Here is a 17,052-nt window from a genome sequence, read left to right as displayed (position 1 = left end):
TTCAGTAATAAAAATAAGTTGTCAGCTAACTAAAAAACGAATTTTTTACCAGAAAGATAAATTTTTCAAATTTAAATAATAAATCTTGAACCAAAAAAATTAATTTTTAATAAAATAGTTTAACTTTCACACATGCAATCAAAATAGTATTCCAAAAAAGGTGACTTGACAAAGAAAAATGTAGTTGAAATTGCAACCAAAAAAGATTAAAACTTTTAATTAAAAAAAGTTAAATTCAATAAAAAAAAATACGAGGTTTCAACATGAGTTGAATTTTCAATTAAGAAAGATTTTTTCGGTCAAGGGAGAAAAAATTGCAGACACACTGTTCAATTTTCAAATAGAAAGATGATTGCCATTAGAGCACAAATTTTCCACACAAAACACATGAATTTTGAAGCAGAAATTTAAAATTTTCAACTGAGAAAGATCAATTTACAACAAAATTTCAGTTTAAAAAATTAATTTCAAATAAAAAAAGAAAGAATTTTCAACGAAATAGTAAAAAGCGTAATATAAAGCTTCTTTTAAATATGAAGAATCATTGCTATTCAAATTTAGATTGCAATTTAAAAAAAAATTAGGCATGCTTTTGAAAAAATTTCCTGATTTAAAAATAATCCCTGATATTTCTATGTTTTTCCAGGCATATGAAAATTCCCTGACATTTTCCAGTTATTCCATAATTTTTTTAGTTATTGAAACAAGTTTATAAAAATTTAAAAGAATAAAAAAGTTCAGACACTCTGGAAAATTAATACTTAGATAATCAGTTTTCATTACAAAAGTTATGAACCGAAACTAAAATTCACAATTAGCGGTGTCTCCCCTTGGAAAACTGCTTACGTAATTCAATTTTTCCTTCGACAAAACAGCTAAAATTGTTTAAAATCACACACAAATTATTTACTGGTCTACGTTTTAGTTCAAACGACGATTTATCTGTGGAAATAGTTTAAAAATAAAATACTTCCTACTGAATATTTTGATATAACACGGCATAAAAAATTAACTTTTCTTCCTAAATAGTTTTCTCAAATAAGGTACCGTTTTGCAATATGCCAATCATTAAAAAATTAATCAGATTATGCAAAAAATTAAACAGATTATTCAAAAAAAAAAAACCTTCAAAAACAATAAAGTTACTTATTCCTAAGTAATTATTTTGCGTCATAATTGTATCCAAATTATCCGTCATAAATTCGGATTAATCTACCATTTTCTGAATTTCTTTTATCTCTCAATAACTTGGCCCTCTTCTTCATCAATTATCACACTCGGAAAAATTCTGCTACCAGTGAAATCTCTTATTTTCGCCCAAATTAAAGACTATATACAAAAGCACTTTTCCTTCCATCAGAATCTGAAAAAACGTTTCATCGTTTTTCAGCGTTTCGCTACGACTATTCAAGACAAAGACGACGAGAACGTTGCGGGGACGTTGTATCATCGAGACTGGGACGCGTCCTCTTTTTTGTGAATGTCGCCCGGGTGCATTAGCGAGGGGTCGAGTTGTCTGCCTAAAACACCAGGAACTCCTGGTCCCGGACCAGCCCTGTGATGCATGTGAAGATTGCTCAGAGGTCCCGGGTTCGGATCCTTGCCCCTGAGAGCGTTCACTGGAGGTGGAGGATAAGCTGCATAAAGTTTCGCTCTCTCCTCTTCTTCTGCCCGGAAAGCGGCCATCATCGGATTGTAGCGAAGCTGCTGAAGGGGATCGTATCTGTATGGATCTCGGAAGGGATCTCCTGGCCAAGGAGCACCAGGTTGGCTGCCCGGACCCGACGGGGGTGGTGGGAAGGGCTGCATCGGATGACCGCCAAGACCTTGCAGCATGCTTCGCGACATTGTGTGAGGAGCTGGAACGCCGTGAGGATGCCTCGCGAGATAAGGGTGAGGATGCGTGTGGTGATACCTGGAAAACGAAGAGGAACAAATAATCAGCATTCGGAAATTTACATATCCTTTAGAGAGTTAAGATCATCTAAACCATCGGGTATCTTTTGAAAAAATAGGGGGTTCTAAATTCGAAGGGTGGAAATACAAAAGTGTATTGGGATTGGTTAAACTGCGATACGCCACCTGGTGACAGAAATCCAAACTAAAAATAATAGGTACGATTTTTTTCTACAGTTTAAAGTATTTATTGGATAATAAAAATAAGTCTTTATCGGAAGCAAAGGGTTTTGATGAAAATTACATATTATACAGTAAAAACACATTTTTTGACAGAAAGGTTTTTCTAAACAAAAAAAAACAGAACAATTATTGTTCTATTTATTGTGATTTTCAAAAGATTATAAACTTAAATGGACTTATTTTTAAGCAAAAATGAATTTTTATTAATTTATGCTTGAAGCATTTACAATTTAAAAATCTGATCTAAAAGCTAGGTTAGAAATCGTATTTAAATTCCAATCTTTGCATAATCTGGATAAAATTTGTCGCTATATACATTAATCAAAGTTTATGTGAGCTTACACTGCATTGAAAAATACATAATACAGTGAAATAAGTGTTGTTTTTCTAAAAAAATTTTTGATAAAGATGTTCTTTTTCATTGTATAAGATGGAAATTCTATTTAAAACGATTTGTTTTTTATGAAGATTTGTTTTTAGTATTCAATCATTATTTTATACTTAACAAAACAAACGTAAAAACACTTTTATTTGGTTCAAAATTTAACAATTTTCTTAAAAAAGACATCCCTTTTGGTCACAAATTTAACTGTTATATTACAAATTTGTCTTTTTGGGTTAAAAATTACATTCTTTTCGTAGAAAATTAACCCTTTTTTTTAAATTCATATTTTGTTGCTAATACGTCAACTGAAATTTTTTTTGGATAAAAACTATTTCCTAGAAAACTTTTTGTTTAAAATGTGTATTTTTGTATTTTAAAGCCAATTGAAATCTTTTTGGATGAAAATTTAATTCTTTTTTTCAAAATTAATCTTTTTGGTGTAAAAATTCACCTGTTTCCGTAGAATTTTCATTTTTCTTGGACAAACATGCAATTGTTTGGTTGAAAATTTAACAATCTTGTTGAAGTCATGCTTTTGTGTAAAAACTCGCATATTTAACAGAAAATTAACTTATCGTTTACAATTCTTATTTTGATGTTGGAAAGTGAACTGGAATTTTCTTTGAATAAAAATTAAACTATTTTTTTTAATTCATCTGTTTTAGGAGAAATTTCATCTTTCTTGGATGAAGATGCAATTATTTAAATGAAAATTCTGCTGTACTTTTTATTCGAACTTCATATTTTTGTATCTGAGAGAGAAGTAAAATCTTTTCTAGATGAAAATTCCTTTTTTTTAAATTAGTTTTTTCTTTAATTAAAAACTTATCTGTTTTAGGAGAAATTTATTTTCCTTGGATAAAAATGTAACTGTTTGGTTGAAAACTAAACTATTTTATTAAAAAGTCATACTTTCTGTTTGAAAATTCTACTGTTTTATAGAAAACTGAACTATTTCGTATAAAAAATTACTTTTCGTGTAAAGTTTATATTTAGGTGTTGAAAAATTATCTGAAATATTTTTTGGATAAAAGTTAAAATTTACAAAAAATGTGATCTTTTTTTATTAAAAATTCACCCGCTTTAGTACAAATTTAATTTAATTCTTCAATTTAAAATTCAATTTTTTTCGTAGAAACTTATTGTTTATTAAAAAAATTCATATTCCGAACTTGAAAAGTCAACTGGAATCTTTGTCGAATGAAAATTCAACTATTTTTTTTGCACTTTTTTAAAAATAAAAATTCATCTGTTTTAAGAGAAACTTTTTCTCTTTGAGGTACAAATACAACTATTTGGTAGAGAATTCAATGATTTTATTAAAAAATCATGCCTATTGGTGAACATTTGTCTTTTAGGATAAAAAAATTCAATTTTTTTCGTAGAAACTTATTTCTTGTTTAAAAATTCATATTTTGGTTGTGAAAAATCAACTGAAATTTCTTTTAACAAAAAATTCAACTGTTTTTTCTCTTCAAAATTTATCGTTTTGATTTAAAAGTTCACCTATTTTATAGAAATATAATTTTTTATGAAAAAGCAACTTGAACAAAATTCTTCTTTGCCTGAGTATTCAACTATTTTGTTTGAAAGATTTAGTCGAATTACTTTGTTAAATAAATTACTATTTTGTTTAAAAAATGTATTTTTTAAATTGAAAATTCAACTGCTTGGTTAAAAGTTAAACCACATTATTAATAATTTATTTGATTGATTGAAGACTTATGTCTTTAGGTAATATTTAACTGTTTAGTCAAAAAGCCTTTCTTTTTGGTTTAAAAATAATTTTTAAATGAAAATGTGACTTTTCCATTTTTTTAAGATCGAACTTTTTTATTTGAAAGCCCTCCTTTTTTTGTAAAAAAAAAAAAAACAAATAATTTTGTCGGTTTGAAATTTCATGTTTGCTAGGTAAAAATTCATAAATTTTGTGGAAATTTAATTTTTTGCTGAAAGCACATATTTTGGTTTGAAAATTCAATTTTTGCAGAGAAAATTAGTCTTTTGGCTTAATGGTTCAACAATTTAGATAAAATTTTATTTCTTTTTTCGTTTTGAAATTAATTTTTTTTGGTTTAAATTTCATCTTTTTTTATCGAAATATAAACTGACACTTCTTTTTTTAGGGAATTTATCTTTCTAGGTTGAAAATTCAAATATTATGTTAAGAATTTAATTAAAAATTAGTCAAGAAAAAATCAGGGAATTTTGAAAATGACATTCTCTGATATCCTGCCTAATTTTACTAGCAATAACTAGCAAATTATTTCTGAAACCTAAAAATCACCTACAGTAAAGGGCGGGGTGGGTGGGGGGGGGGGAGATATTTTGTTACGCTTTATTACAGGGTCTATAATCCGTTAGGTAATTCAAGTACAGCCCTTTAAAGAATTTGGTCACGGTAAATTACTTTTATGTGTGAGCTCACCCTACTTTCACGTGAAACAAAAAATATAGGGTGCTTTCACATCGAATAGTGATACCTACGAGCTTAAATCCAGGGAATTGAACGACGAGTTTGTGTTAATTTCTAATCGACAGAATAGAATCTTCTTTGTTCTCTAATTGATTGGCTTGCAACTAAAAAAAAAAAACCAGTCGGGAACTAAAGACACACCAAGATAAATACCTAGGATCGGGCATTTGATTTTGCCCTGGACCAGGTCCCGGTCCTGGACCCGGCCCAGGTCCAGGTCCGACAGGTGGTGGCCTCGGAAGCATAACGACTTCGTCCTCCTTGCTTCGCGGCTCTTCCTTGACTCGAACCTCACCCGTATCGAGAGGCGCAGATCCATTTCTAAGAGGCGATCTTTCTCGTCCCATGGCCGCATGCTGACGATTCTTCATCATCATCCTCTCCCGCTCCATTTCCCGCCTCTCCATCTCTCTCCTCTCCTTTTCCCGTCTATCCCGCTCCCGCTCGGCAGCTTCCTGTTTTCTCTTCTCTTCCTTCTCACGTTCTCGTCTCTCCTTTTCCCGCTGCTCCTCTCTTTCTCTTTCCCGTCGTACCCGTTCCCGTTCGCGCTCCCTTTCCCGTTCTCGCTCGCGTTCTCGTTCCCTTTCCCGTTCACGTTCCTCAAACTCCGCCCTTCTGTCGATGGTTGGCATTTCCGGTTTTATCGCCCAGGAAACTGTCGTAGGTGGAAAACCAGAAGGAGCTCGCTGCAGTCTGAAAATTGAATGGAACTTTTAGAACTCTGAAGCAGTTTTGGATTCCAGGGATAGGTAAATAATAACTTACCCTCTCCATGGATCGTGAACTGATCCCAATCCACCCATGGGAGGCATTTCTCTCGAGGGAGGAAAGCCGGAGAAACCTGGAAAGTTGGGATTCGTCGTGCCGAAGGTCGAGGGGTATCTACCGAATGGAGACATTCCAGTTCCTGTAAAAAGAATCATACATAAACTAGGTGAAATCAATTTGGCTCCAGAGCAAGTTGTCCTTCCGCACAGTGGTTCAAACCTGGAATTTACTGTTCATAATCAATTAAAATCTTTGTGAAATTTTCTAAACAAATTTGAGATCGTTTACAATCTTTATAACATTTTTGTGAAATCTTTGCGAAATCTTTTTAATTTATTTTAGATCATTAGAATATTTTTAATCTTTGTGAATTATCTTTAAATTTTGGCAAAATCATTGACATCCTTGAAATCGTTAAAAGTTTTTCAAATGTTTTTGAATCTTTATGAAATTTTTGTGAAATCTTTTGTATTCATTTTAAATCATTAAAATATATTAAATCCTCGTGAATTATCTTTAAATTTTGGCCAAATCATTGAAATCCTTGAAATCGTTAAAAGTCTTGCAAATGTCTTGAAATCCTTGAAACCGTTTTGAATCTTTCAAATATTTTGAAATCTTTATGAAATTTTTGTGAAATCTTTGAAATCTTTGCGAAATCTTTTGTATTCATTTTAAATCATTAAAATATTTTTCATCTTCGGGAATTATCTTTAAATTTTGGCAAAATAATTCAAATCCTTGAAATCGTTAAGTCTTTCAAATGTTTAGAAATCTTTGCAATCCTTGAAACCGTTAAAAATCTTTCAAATGTATTTAAATCTTTATGAAATTTTTGTGAAATCTTTGAAATCTTTTGTATTTACTTTAAATCATTAACATATTTTAAATCCTTGTGAAGTCTCTTTAAATTTTGGTAGAATCTTTGAAATCCTTTGAAACCGTTTAAACCCTTTCAAATGTTTTGATATCTTTATGACATTTTTGTTGAAATCTTTTGAATTTGTCTTAAATCATTTAAATATTTTGAATAATTAGAATAATTTAAATCTTTGTGAAATGTTTTAAAACATTGTGAAATCTTCTACACAAATTTGAAATTGTTTAAATCTTTGAATTCTGGTGTAATATACCCTTTTTGAATCTTTGAAATTCTTGAAATCTTCTTAAATCCTTACGAATTCCTTGAAATATTTTGTTATCATTTAAAATCATTAAAATATTTTATATCTTTGGGAAATCTCTTTAAATTTTGGTAAAATCTTTGAAATCCTTGAAATCGTTTTAAGTCATTCAAATGTTTTGAAATTTTTGTGAAATCTTTTAAATCTTTGCGAAATCTTTTATATTGATTTTAAATCTTTGTAAAGTCTCTTTATATTTTGGTAAAATCTTTGAAATATTAGTGAAATCTATTGTATTAATTTAAAATCATTTAAATATTTTAAATAATTAAAATACTTTAAATCTTTAGGAAATTTCTTTAAATTTTGGTAAAATATTTTAAATCTTTTTGAAATATTTGAAATTCTTGAAATCTTCTGAAATCCTTACGAATTCTTTGAAATATTTTGTTTTCATTTAAAATCATAACAATATTTGAAATCCTTTGTGAAATCTTTTGAAATATTTTAAAACTTTTGAAATCGTTTAAAACCTTTCAAATGTTTTAAAACCTTTGGGAAATCTTGGAAATCATTGCGAAATCTATTGTATTGATTTTAAATCACTAAAATAGTTTAAATTATTAAAATATTTTAAATCTTTACGAAATCTCTTTAAATTTTGGTAAAATCTTTGAAATCTTTGTGAAATGTTTGAAATCTTTGTGAAATCTTCTAACAAAATTTAAAATCGTTTAAAATCTTTGACATTTTTTAAATTCATTTGAAATTTTTGAAATCTTCTGAAATCCTTACGAATTTCTTTGAAATATTTTGTTTTCATTTAAAATCATTGAAATATTTGAAAGCTTTTGAAATCGTCTCAAATGTTTTTAAATCGTTTAAAATCTTTGAAATGTTATGAAAGTTTTAAAATCTTTGAACTCTTTTGACGACCTTTTGAAATCTGGTGTATACTCAAAAACGAAATGGTCAACCCCTCAAAATAAAATCATTTTCAATTTTTCTAGCTATCTTAAGAAAAGGTTTTGATTCTTTTGAAAATTTTGAACATTCTTAAAAAGCTTATAAATTTTGAGTTCAAAATCTATAAAAATCTAAATTTTGCTTTGAATTAGGCCATGGCATAAGGAAATTTGTGTGCCTGATAAAGAAAAGGGCAAAGATTAATTTTATTACACACTAGCAGTAATTACACACGCGCAAATCGCGCGTTCACGAATCTGCATTTTTATTTTTCAACATAAAAAATACGTAAATTTAAAAAATAAAGCAGGGAGCGGTGGCCCTCAAACCCGTAAAAGGGAGAGATTAAGTACGTACATACATACATACATAATACATGTAAATTTAAAAATCAATTATAAAAACAATTTTTTGATTATATGCTAAAAATTTTTTTACAATAATTATTAGTTTAGAAATTGAAGGCATCTGAAATTAAAAAGAAGATTATTGAACAACTTTGGACAATTTAATCAGAAAAAGGAATTAAATTGCATAATACCTAAATCGAAGCACTGACAAGTAAACAATTTCACTTTGAATTGAAGAATCATGAAATTAAAAGTTTTCAGAATACAAATTTAGAAAAGAGGACAATTTCAAATCCTTACAAATTGAATATTTTAAGATTAGGTCATTTAAAATTCAGAGGAACTGAAATTGTATTATTTATACTTAAAAGCGTTTAAAATTAAATATTAAAAATTGCACCTTTCAATTTGAACAATTTTAAATTCAAAGCGATTAAGATTTGGCAATTTAATATTGGAAACTCAATAAAATCTTTCAATGACAAAGATTCTGAAATTATAGAATTTTAAATTGTTATTACATAACGAAATTATAATGTGCATTAAAGATAACCAGACAAATTTTTCTAAAATTAAAGAATGAATTGAATTATACTAAACAAAATTTCAAACTAAATAGCAATTTTAAATCACCGATGAACTAACAATTTTAAATTGCTAATTAAATTTTCCAAAATTCAAGCAATTCAATTTTAGTAGGAAAATTAAAATCTATGAAAGGCAAACATTTTTTATTTCACACTTGAAATTTTCCAATAAAATATTTTCAATTTGAAATGATTTATTTGCTTAAATCTTCAACTAAAAATCGGAGAAATTTATGATATTACATTGAAAATTAAAAAATAATAACAAAACAAGATTGCTGTGATTTGATTCAATTTTTTGAAATGATACAGTTTTAAGCTTTGCAGTTCAAAATTGCTTTATATTTACAACTAAAATTATCAAAGCCAAAACTGACTATCAAGGCTTTTCATATATTTTGAAATATTTATTAGTGAAATGGTCTTGTCATTTTGAACAATTATTTGAATTTGAAACTACAATATTGTGAAATTATACATTTGAAACCTCCCAGAATTAATGTAAAAATTAATTTAAGAAAAAACTTACGTTTCAAGGCCTCCGATTAATTTGTTTTAGAATAGCGCATTCAAAGCCATCATTTTGAATTAAAATTATAGGAATTTTTAAGACGATAAATATATTATTAATAAGTATGTTACCACGTAAACGACTGGTTAGACGTTTTGTTCACTAAAAACTGTAATTTCTGTCAAAAAAAAAAAAAAAATCACTTATCATTTTCACCGTTAAAAATTACAGAATTTTAAGTATTCCGAGAAGCATTATGAAATTAAAAATTTTAATTATTTTAAACACTTTGAAAATGATATGCTTTCTAATTTAGAACTCAAAAAAAATCAAATAAAAATAACAAAACGCACGAATTATGAAATACGGGTAATCTCCCGGTGCAATATTTCTCTCTCGGTTTTCCCAAATCTCCAGGGTGGATGGCCACCCTGGCGACTGTAGATACAGTAGAAATCACTTTTCTAAATTGACTAAAAATGATTAGAATAATGTAAACTTGAAGTTTTCTGCGATCAGAAGTAAATTCCCGATTTTCTAATTAAATTCCCGGTTTCCCGGTCAAGTCGCCAGCCATCCTGATACACTGAAATAATCGAAACATACCTAAATGCGAGGATGTTTGCGAGAGGAAGGCAACAGGATGAGGCTGAGGTGGTGGTGGATGAGTCTGTGGCATATTTGTGGGTAGAGACATCGGTGTGCTGAGTCCCAGACCAGCTGTAGGTCCCCCGGCAAACAGATGTCCTGGTGGTCGGAGCAGTTCCGTTTTTGTGTTGGCCGCACTGCTGGCCTTCGCTTCCGCACGCTGCTTCTGCTGATGATGGTAGATCTCCCACGCTATCCGAGCATGCATAGCATTCCACTTTCCCGTCTTCTGCAATGCGAATTCAACGTTCGAGAACTGTTTCGCTCGAAAGTCCTGATTGTTTCGTACATTTGGATTGGGCATCTTTCAAGAAAAAAGAAAAGGAAAGCTACTTGTAATTAAACAGAACGATTGTCAGGATTAAAAAAGACTGCTTGGCATCGTTGCCTCTTTTTTAACGAACATTAAGTATCGCTGCACGACCTGGGTCGAAGTTTTCACTCTACCTTTGGAGGAAACGACGAAAGATGATTATGCGAGACAAATGGTCCCGGAGGCCCACTTCCAGGATGAAGAAGTCCAGTGTTGAATCCAGAGAAGCCAGTGAGGTTGAGACTCCCGCGAAAAAATTGCGAGTCAACTGCTCCTAACTTTGGAATGTCCTTAAATAAATTGAACGAAGTTTAGTGAAGATTTCAGACTGTTTTGAGAATTGGTTAGGTGTTTAAAATGGTCGGAGTGTTCAGCGATTACTAGGAAAAAAATCAAGGTCTTTTCCAGGTTAAGAAATCAAGTTTTTCCGGGTCTCCTTTTTTTTACATCAAATAATTAAATAAACGTTTGCTTTATATGTAAAGATTAAATTATTCATTTTTTATTGGCCAACAATTTCTAAAGAACATAAGTTGTTTTTGTGAAATCTTTGGGAATATATTTTGAAATCTTTGTAAAGTCTTTAAAATTTGTGTGAAACTTTTTTATCTTTTCAAATCTCTGTAAACTCGTTGAAATCTTTTAAAGTATTTAAAATCTTTGTGAAATCTTAAAATTTCTGTGAAATCTTGGAAATTTTTGTGAAATTTTTTGAAATCTGCAGGAAATTTGTTTAATATTTGTGAAACCTTCCTTTAATCTTTATTTGTGAAAACTTTAGTGTTCGTTTGAAATCATTGAAATCCATTGAAATCTTCTCAAATTTCTTGAAACATTTCGAAATTGTTTAAAACCTTTGAAATGTTCTGAAATCTTTAATATCTATCAAACATTTTTAAATTCTTGAAATCTTTTGAAATCCTTATGGATTCTTTGAAATTTTTGCGAAATCTTTCTAAAATCTTTTTTATTCGTTTGAAATCATTGATATATTGGAAAGCTTTGTGAAATCTTTTCAAATACTCGAAAAATTTTGAAAATATTAAAAATCTTTGAGATAATTTGAAATTGCATATTTAAAATCTTTGAAATCTTTGTGAAATGTTTAAAACCTTTTGAAACGTTCGAGATCTTTTTAATAAAAAACATTTTTATTGAAAAATGTTAAAATTTCAACAACAAAACATTAATTTTAAGCATGTTTTTTTGCAATTAAATTTTTTCTGACCGTCGCTTCTTAGCAATTTTTGAAAAATGATTGCATTCTAGTAAATGACGAATTATTTTTCCGGGAAAACATTCTCTACGTATACAACTCTGTTTTTAATTTTTAAAATAACTAAATAATCTTAAAATATAATTATTTGTTTAAAAAATGTTTTTTTACAAAAAAATTGTTCGAATGATTGCAGCCATGGAAAAATTTACTTTTCAAAATTGGAAACAGTAGAGTTGTAGAGAATGTTTTTTTTCCGGAGAAAATAAGTCATTTGTTAAAATGCAATCATTTTAAAAAAATAGATAAAGAGCGACGGTCAGAAAAAAATTAAATAACAAAAAAACATGTTAAAAATTAATGCTTTTTTTGTGTTTGAATTTTAACATTTTTCATAAAAAAAATTTTTTATTCAACAGTCATAATATTCTAATGATTAAAATCATTGAAATTTTTTTTTCTCCAGATACACGACTTTTGGCAACTACCTTAAACGACTTCAAATTTGTTGAGAACATTTCAAAAGATTTGACAAATATTTTAAAGATGTAGAAGATTTTTTGAAATCTTTATGAAATGTTTATCTTTGAAATACGTATGAAATCTCTTGTATTTATTTGAAACTAAAAATATTTGAAACCTTTTGAAATCTTCTACAAAAATTTGAAATCACTGAAAATCTTTGAATTGTACTGAAAACTTAAAAATCTGATTTAATATACCTTTTTTAAATCTTTAACATCATTCAAATCCTCTGAAAGTTTAAAAAATCTTCTAAACAAATTTGACATCATTGAAATATTTGAAATCTTTGTGAAATCTTTTCAAAATTTGGTACAATTTTTGAAATTCTTAAAACCGTTGTGAAATGTTTTAAAATATTTTTGAAACATTCGAAATCTTTATAAAATCTTTGAAATCTTTGTGAAATGTTTTGAAATATTCTGAACAAATTTGAAGTCGTTCAAGGTAGTCGTCGTGCCAAAGCCAAATATCTGAAAAAATAGGTTTGCTATGATTTTAAGAATCAAATTATAACTTTTACAAAAAAAACATTAATTTCAACCATGTTAAATGACGCATTATTTTTTCCGGGAAAACATTCTCCTGTTTTTAATTTAAAAATAACTAAATAAGCTTAAAATATAATTATTTGTTTAAAAATGTTTTCTTCGAAAAAAATGTTCTAACGATTTGAGCCATAGAAAAATTTACTTTCAAAACTGGAAACAGGAGAGTTGTAGAGAATCTTTCTAAAAAAAAAAAATAAAACGTCATTTATTGAAATGCAATAATTTTTTTAAAATAGATCAGAAGCGGCGGTAAGAAAAAATTTAAATAACAAAAACACGTTTAAAATTAATATTTTTTGTTTTTGTAAATCTTAACCTTTTTCATAACAAATATTTTTTATTCGACAGTGATAATATTTTGATTATTAAAATCATAGAACATTTTTTTCTCCAGATATATGAATTTTGGCAACTATCTTAAACGACTTCAAATTTGTTTAGAACATTTCAAAATATTTGACAAACATTTCTAAGATTTAGAATACTTTTTGAAATCTTTATGAAATTTTTTATGAAATCTTTGAAATACGTGTGAAATCTTTTGCATTCATTTGAAACCATTAAAATATTTGAAATCTTTTAAAATGTTGGAAAAATCTTTGAAATCCTTGAAATCTTCGTAAATTTTTTTGAAATATATGTGAAACATTCGAAATCTGTGTAAAATTTTTTAAATCTTTGTGGAATATTTTGAAATCATCTAAACAAATTTGAAAACTTTGAAATCTGGTGTATTTTATCCTTTTTGAAATCATTGGATTTGAAATCTTTATGAAATCTTTTGCATTCATTGTTACAATCTTTGAAGTTTTTTGAAATCTTTGACATCGACAAAATTTGACATTTGAAACTATTTAAAATCCTTGAAATCTTTTGAAAGTTTGAAAATCTTTGTGAAATATTAGAAATCTTTTAAAATGTTGTAAATTTTTTTGAAATCCTTGAAATCTTTGTGAAATATTTTGAAATCTTCTAAAAAAATTTTAAATCTTTCAAATCTGGTGTATTTAAGCCTTTTTGAAATCATTGGATTTGAAATCTTTTGCATTCACTGGATATCATTAAAATACTTGAAATCTTTGTGAAATGTTTTGAAATGTTTTAAAATGTTGGTAAAATCTTGGAAATTTTTTAAAATCTTTATACATTTTTTAAAAATATTTGTGAAACATTAGAAATCTGTGCAAAATCTTTTAAATCTCTGTGAAATATTCTGAAATCTTCTAAACAAATTTGAAAACTTAAAAATCTGGTGTATTTTATCCTTTTTGAAATCATTGGATTTGAAATCTTTATGAAATCTTTTGCATTCATTGGTACAATCTTTGAAGTTTTTCGAAATCTTTGAAATCAAAAAAATTTGACATTTGAAACTATTTAAAATCCTTAAAATCTTTTGAAAGTTTGAAAATCTTTGTGAAATATTAGAAATCTTTTAAAATGTTGGAAAATTTTTTGAAATCCTTGAAATCTTTGTAAATTATTTTGAAATATTTGTGAAAAATTCGAAATCTTTGTAAAATCTTTCAAAATCTTTGTGAAATATGTTGATATCTTCTAAACAAATTTGAAATCTTTCAAATCAGGTGTATTTTGGCCTTTTTGAAATCATTGGATTTGAAATCTTTTGTATTCACTGGATATCATCAAAATATTTGAAATCTTTTAAAATCTTTGAAAAATCTTTGAAATCCTTGAAATCTTTATACATTTTTTTTAAATATTTGTGAAACATTAGAAATTTGTGTAAAATGTTTCAAATCTTTGTGAAATATTTTGAAATCTTCAGAACAAATTTGACATCTTTAAAATCCGGTGTACTGTACCCTTTTTGAAATTATTAGATTTGAAATCATTAGATTTGAAATCTTTATGAAATCTTTTGCATTCATTGGATATCATTAAAATATTTGGTATCTTTTGAAAGTTTTAAAATCTTTGTGAAATATTAGAAACCTTTGAAATCTTGTCTACAAGCCTTATTTAAATCCTTGAATCCTTTTTAAAGTCTTTGAAATCCATGAATTCTCTTTGATGTGTTCAAAATCATTTTAAACATTATAAAAGCTTTGAAATATTTTGAAATCTTTATAATCATCTTGTAATTTTTTAAAGTTCGGCGTGTATTTAAAAACCGAGTGATCAACCCCTCGATAACTAGTTTTAGAGGCAAAACAAAAACAGAAATTCAAGGTAATCGTGATAAATTCAAGAAGAAATCCAGGTTTTCAAGTTTTTCAAGATTTTCAAGGTCGCTGGCGACCTGATGGTGTAAAGAATAGAGGGAGAAATTGATCTGATACTTACAATTGAGGGTGGATAGAGACTCGTGGGTGCATTTTGAGGGTGCAAAGATGACGAGTGCTGATGCACATGCGTGTGTTCATGCTGATGATGATGCATTTCAGTTCGAATGTACAACGGTGGTCCAAGATTACCCACATCAACACCAATATTTCGATTCTGCGGTGCCAGGAATCTGTTCTCAAGGTCTCGTCTCAACAGGTCTGCCTGACCTGCAACGTGAGTCACCCCTTGTTCCGATTAGAATAAGCTCCCTTGCTATAACTCACATTGACAATGACAACATCAAAATCACACAACTCTACTTACTTGTTTGGAAGAGCGATTCAGCCGAGAATGGATTCGGATTGGATGTAGGTGGAGGAAGCGAAGACATGGAGGTGTGAGAACTCGCATTTGAAACTGGCGGCGGTAGTGGAGTTGCAAACATAGGCGGTGGAAAAGTGTGCAAGCCCAGCGGAACTGGTGGTGGAGTTGGCCTCGGAACTGATGTATTTGTTGCCGGAGACATTTGGGGAGCTGAGCTGCTGCTGTAACGGGAAAGGAAAGACAAAAAAAATTGTAGTCTTCCAATGCGAGTTCATCAGGAAAAGACGAAGCCGAGCTTTTTATAAACGAAACCACGGTCATCAAAATGAAAAGAACAACGAGAAATTGAAATACCTATACCTGATCCACCCTTGAGCCTTGGAGTAAGCAGGTAGACTAGAATTGGCTGGGGAGGATTGGCTATTTGGCACACTAACAGGCGTTATGCTCCCGCGACTTAAGCTGCTCACGTTGCTGCTGTAACGAGGATCATTTTTTATTGCTAGAGTTCGCTACAAAATATTTTCTTATCAGGGTGCCTATTCAAATCTTCGAACGAAATTCCCAGACAATTTCAGGTTTTTTCCAGGTATCTAAAGTTTTTTCCAAATATCATTTTTTATATTACGGAGCCATTAAAATATTTCGCATTTTTTTAAACTATCGACTTGGCATGGGTATACAGTTTCGTGAGTATATTTGAAATTTTTTTCAGTTTCTAGTGATTTAATTCATATGTTTAATTTAGAAAGCTTTCACAAATTATATTGCGGGATATTTTTTAATATATTAGCCCCATCGATTAAATAATAATTAAATTATACTAAAAACAGAATTACTCATTTCTAGAATTTGTCTCTAACGTCCACGCATTTGAGCAATAATTCAAACAAATTTTTATTTTAAAGTTTAAAGTATTGCATTTGTAACAAGATAGATGAATTTTCTGCCAAAAAGAAAAATTTTTTCCAAAAAAGACCATTTTTTCAGCAAAAAACATCAATTCTCGGCCAAATAGTTGAAAAAAAAGTCAACCAAAGTGATACATTTTTAACTAGAATGATGAAATTTCAACTGGAATAATAAAAATTTAAAGAGATTTTTAGCAAAAGGGTTTAACTGTCAATCAAGTAGTTTTATTTTCAACGACAAAAATGAATTTTCATACCAGAAGATTAATTTTCTACCAAGAAGACGATTATTAAACAAACAAATAGTCGAATTTCAAGCCAAAAGGATAAATTATCAAATAGAAGTAAGAATATTTTACTGGAATAGTTGAATTTTCAACCAAAACTTTGTCAACCAAAACTTTATTCGTTACATTTTCAGTTTAGAAGAAAAATTTACAACGAAAAAAAATTATCTTTAAAAAAATAGATACACTTTCAAAGAAAGTGATGAGTTTTAAAACAAGCTGATGAATTTTTAACTAAAATTATGAGTTTTGAATGAGAAAGACGAATTTTAAACCAAGAAGTTTAATTTCTACCCAAAAAGACGAATTTTCGACTAAAAGAGAAAAATTTTCATCCAAAAATGAAAGTTACATTTTTAGTTTAAAATTAAACTTTAATAAAAAACAACAAATTTTCAACAAAATAGTTAATTTTTCAAAAGTAATAGTTACATTTTCGAAACAAAAATTTATTTTCAGCAGAAAAAAACGATTTTCAACAAAATAGGTCGTTTTTAATCAAAGTGATGAGTTTTCAATTAAAATGATGAATCTTAAACAAAAACAAATAATGTTTATCACAAGAGTTTAACTTTCGACCAAGTAGTTCAATTTTCATTCCCAAAAAGAAAAATGATAGAGAAAAGATTTCGTAGTTGATATTTCAACCATAAACTTTTTGATTTTTAATCAACAACATTTGAAT

At 28.6% G+C, this 17,052-nt stretch overlaps 1 protein-coding gene across 4 annotated transcripts in view; it reads right to left on the bottom strand.

Annotated features, from left to right (window-relative positions):
• Nucleotides 1–468: 468 nt before the first annotated feature.
• LOC117174496 (fibrosin-1-like protein) overlaps nucleotides 469–17,052 on the bottom strand; it is a 43,604-nt gene continuing 27,020 nt past the window's right edge. Inside the window, exons 9-16 of one of the 4 annotated variants that reach the window (XM_033363659.1) lie at nucleotides 15,524–15,646; nucleotides 15,170–15,390; nucleotides 14,864–15,090; nucleotides 10,402–10,557; nucleotides 9,913–10,258; nucleotides 5,766–5,907; nucleotides 5,154–5,693; nucleotides 469–1,915 (exon numbers count right to left, since the gene is read on the bottom strand). In XM_033363659.1, the coding sequence (XP_033219550.1) occupies nucleotides 1,447–1,915; nucleotides 5,154–5,693; nucleotides 5,766–5,907; nucleotides 9,913–10,258; nucleotides 10,402–10,557; nucleotides 14,864–15,090; nucleotides 15,170–15,390; nucleotides 15,524–15,646 (2,224 nt within the window). In that variant the 3' untranslated portion in view covers nucleotides 469–1,446. The remainder of the gene's footprint in view (nucleotides 1,916–5,153; nucleotides 5,694–5,765; nucleotides 5,908–9,912; nucleotides 10,259–10,401; nucleotides 10,558–14,863; nucleotides 15,091–15,169; nucleotides 15,391–15,523; nucleotides 15,647–17,052) is intronic. The other 3 variants (XM_033363662.1, XM_033363661.1, XM_033363660.1) reach the window with 3 other exon arrangements.

Source organism: Belonocnema kinseyi, chromosome 6, assembly GCF_010883055.1.
Source record: "Belonocnema kinseyi isolate 2016_QV_RU_SX_M_011 chromosome 6, B_treatae_v1, whole genome shotgun sequence".
Classification (NCBI taxonomy): domain Eukaryota; kingdom Metazoa; phylum Arthropoda; class Insecta; order Hymenoptera; family Cynipidae; genus Belonocnema; species Belonocnema kinseyi.
The sequence above is the reverse complement of the archived record's forward strand: the minus strand, read 5'-3'. Positions and strand labels throughout refer to the sequence as shown.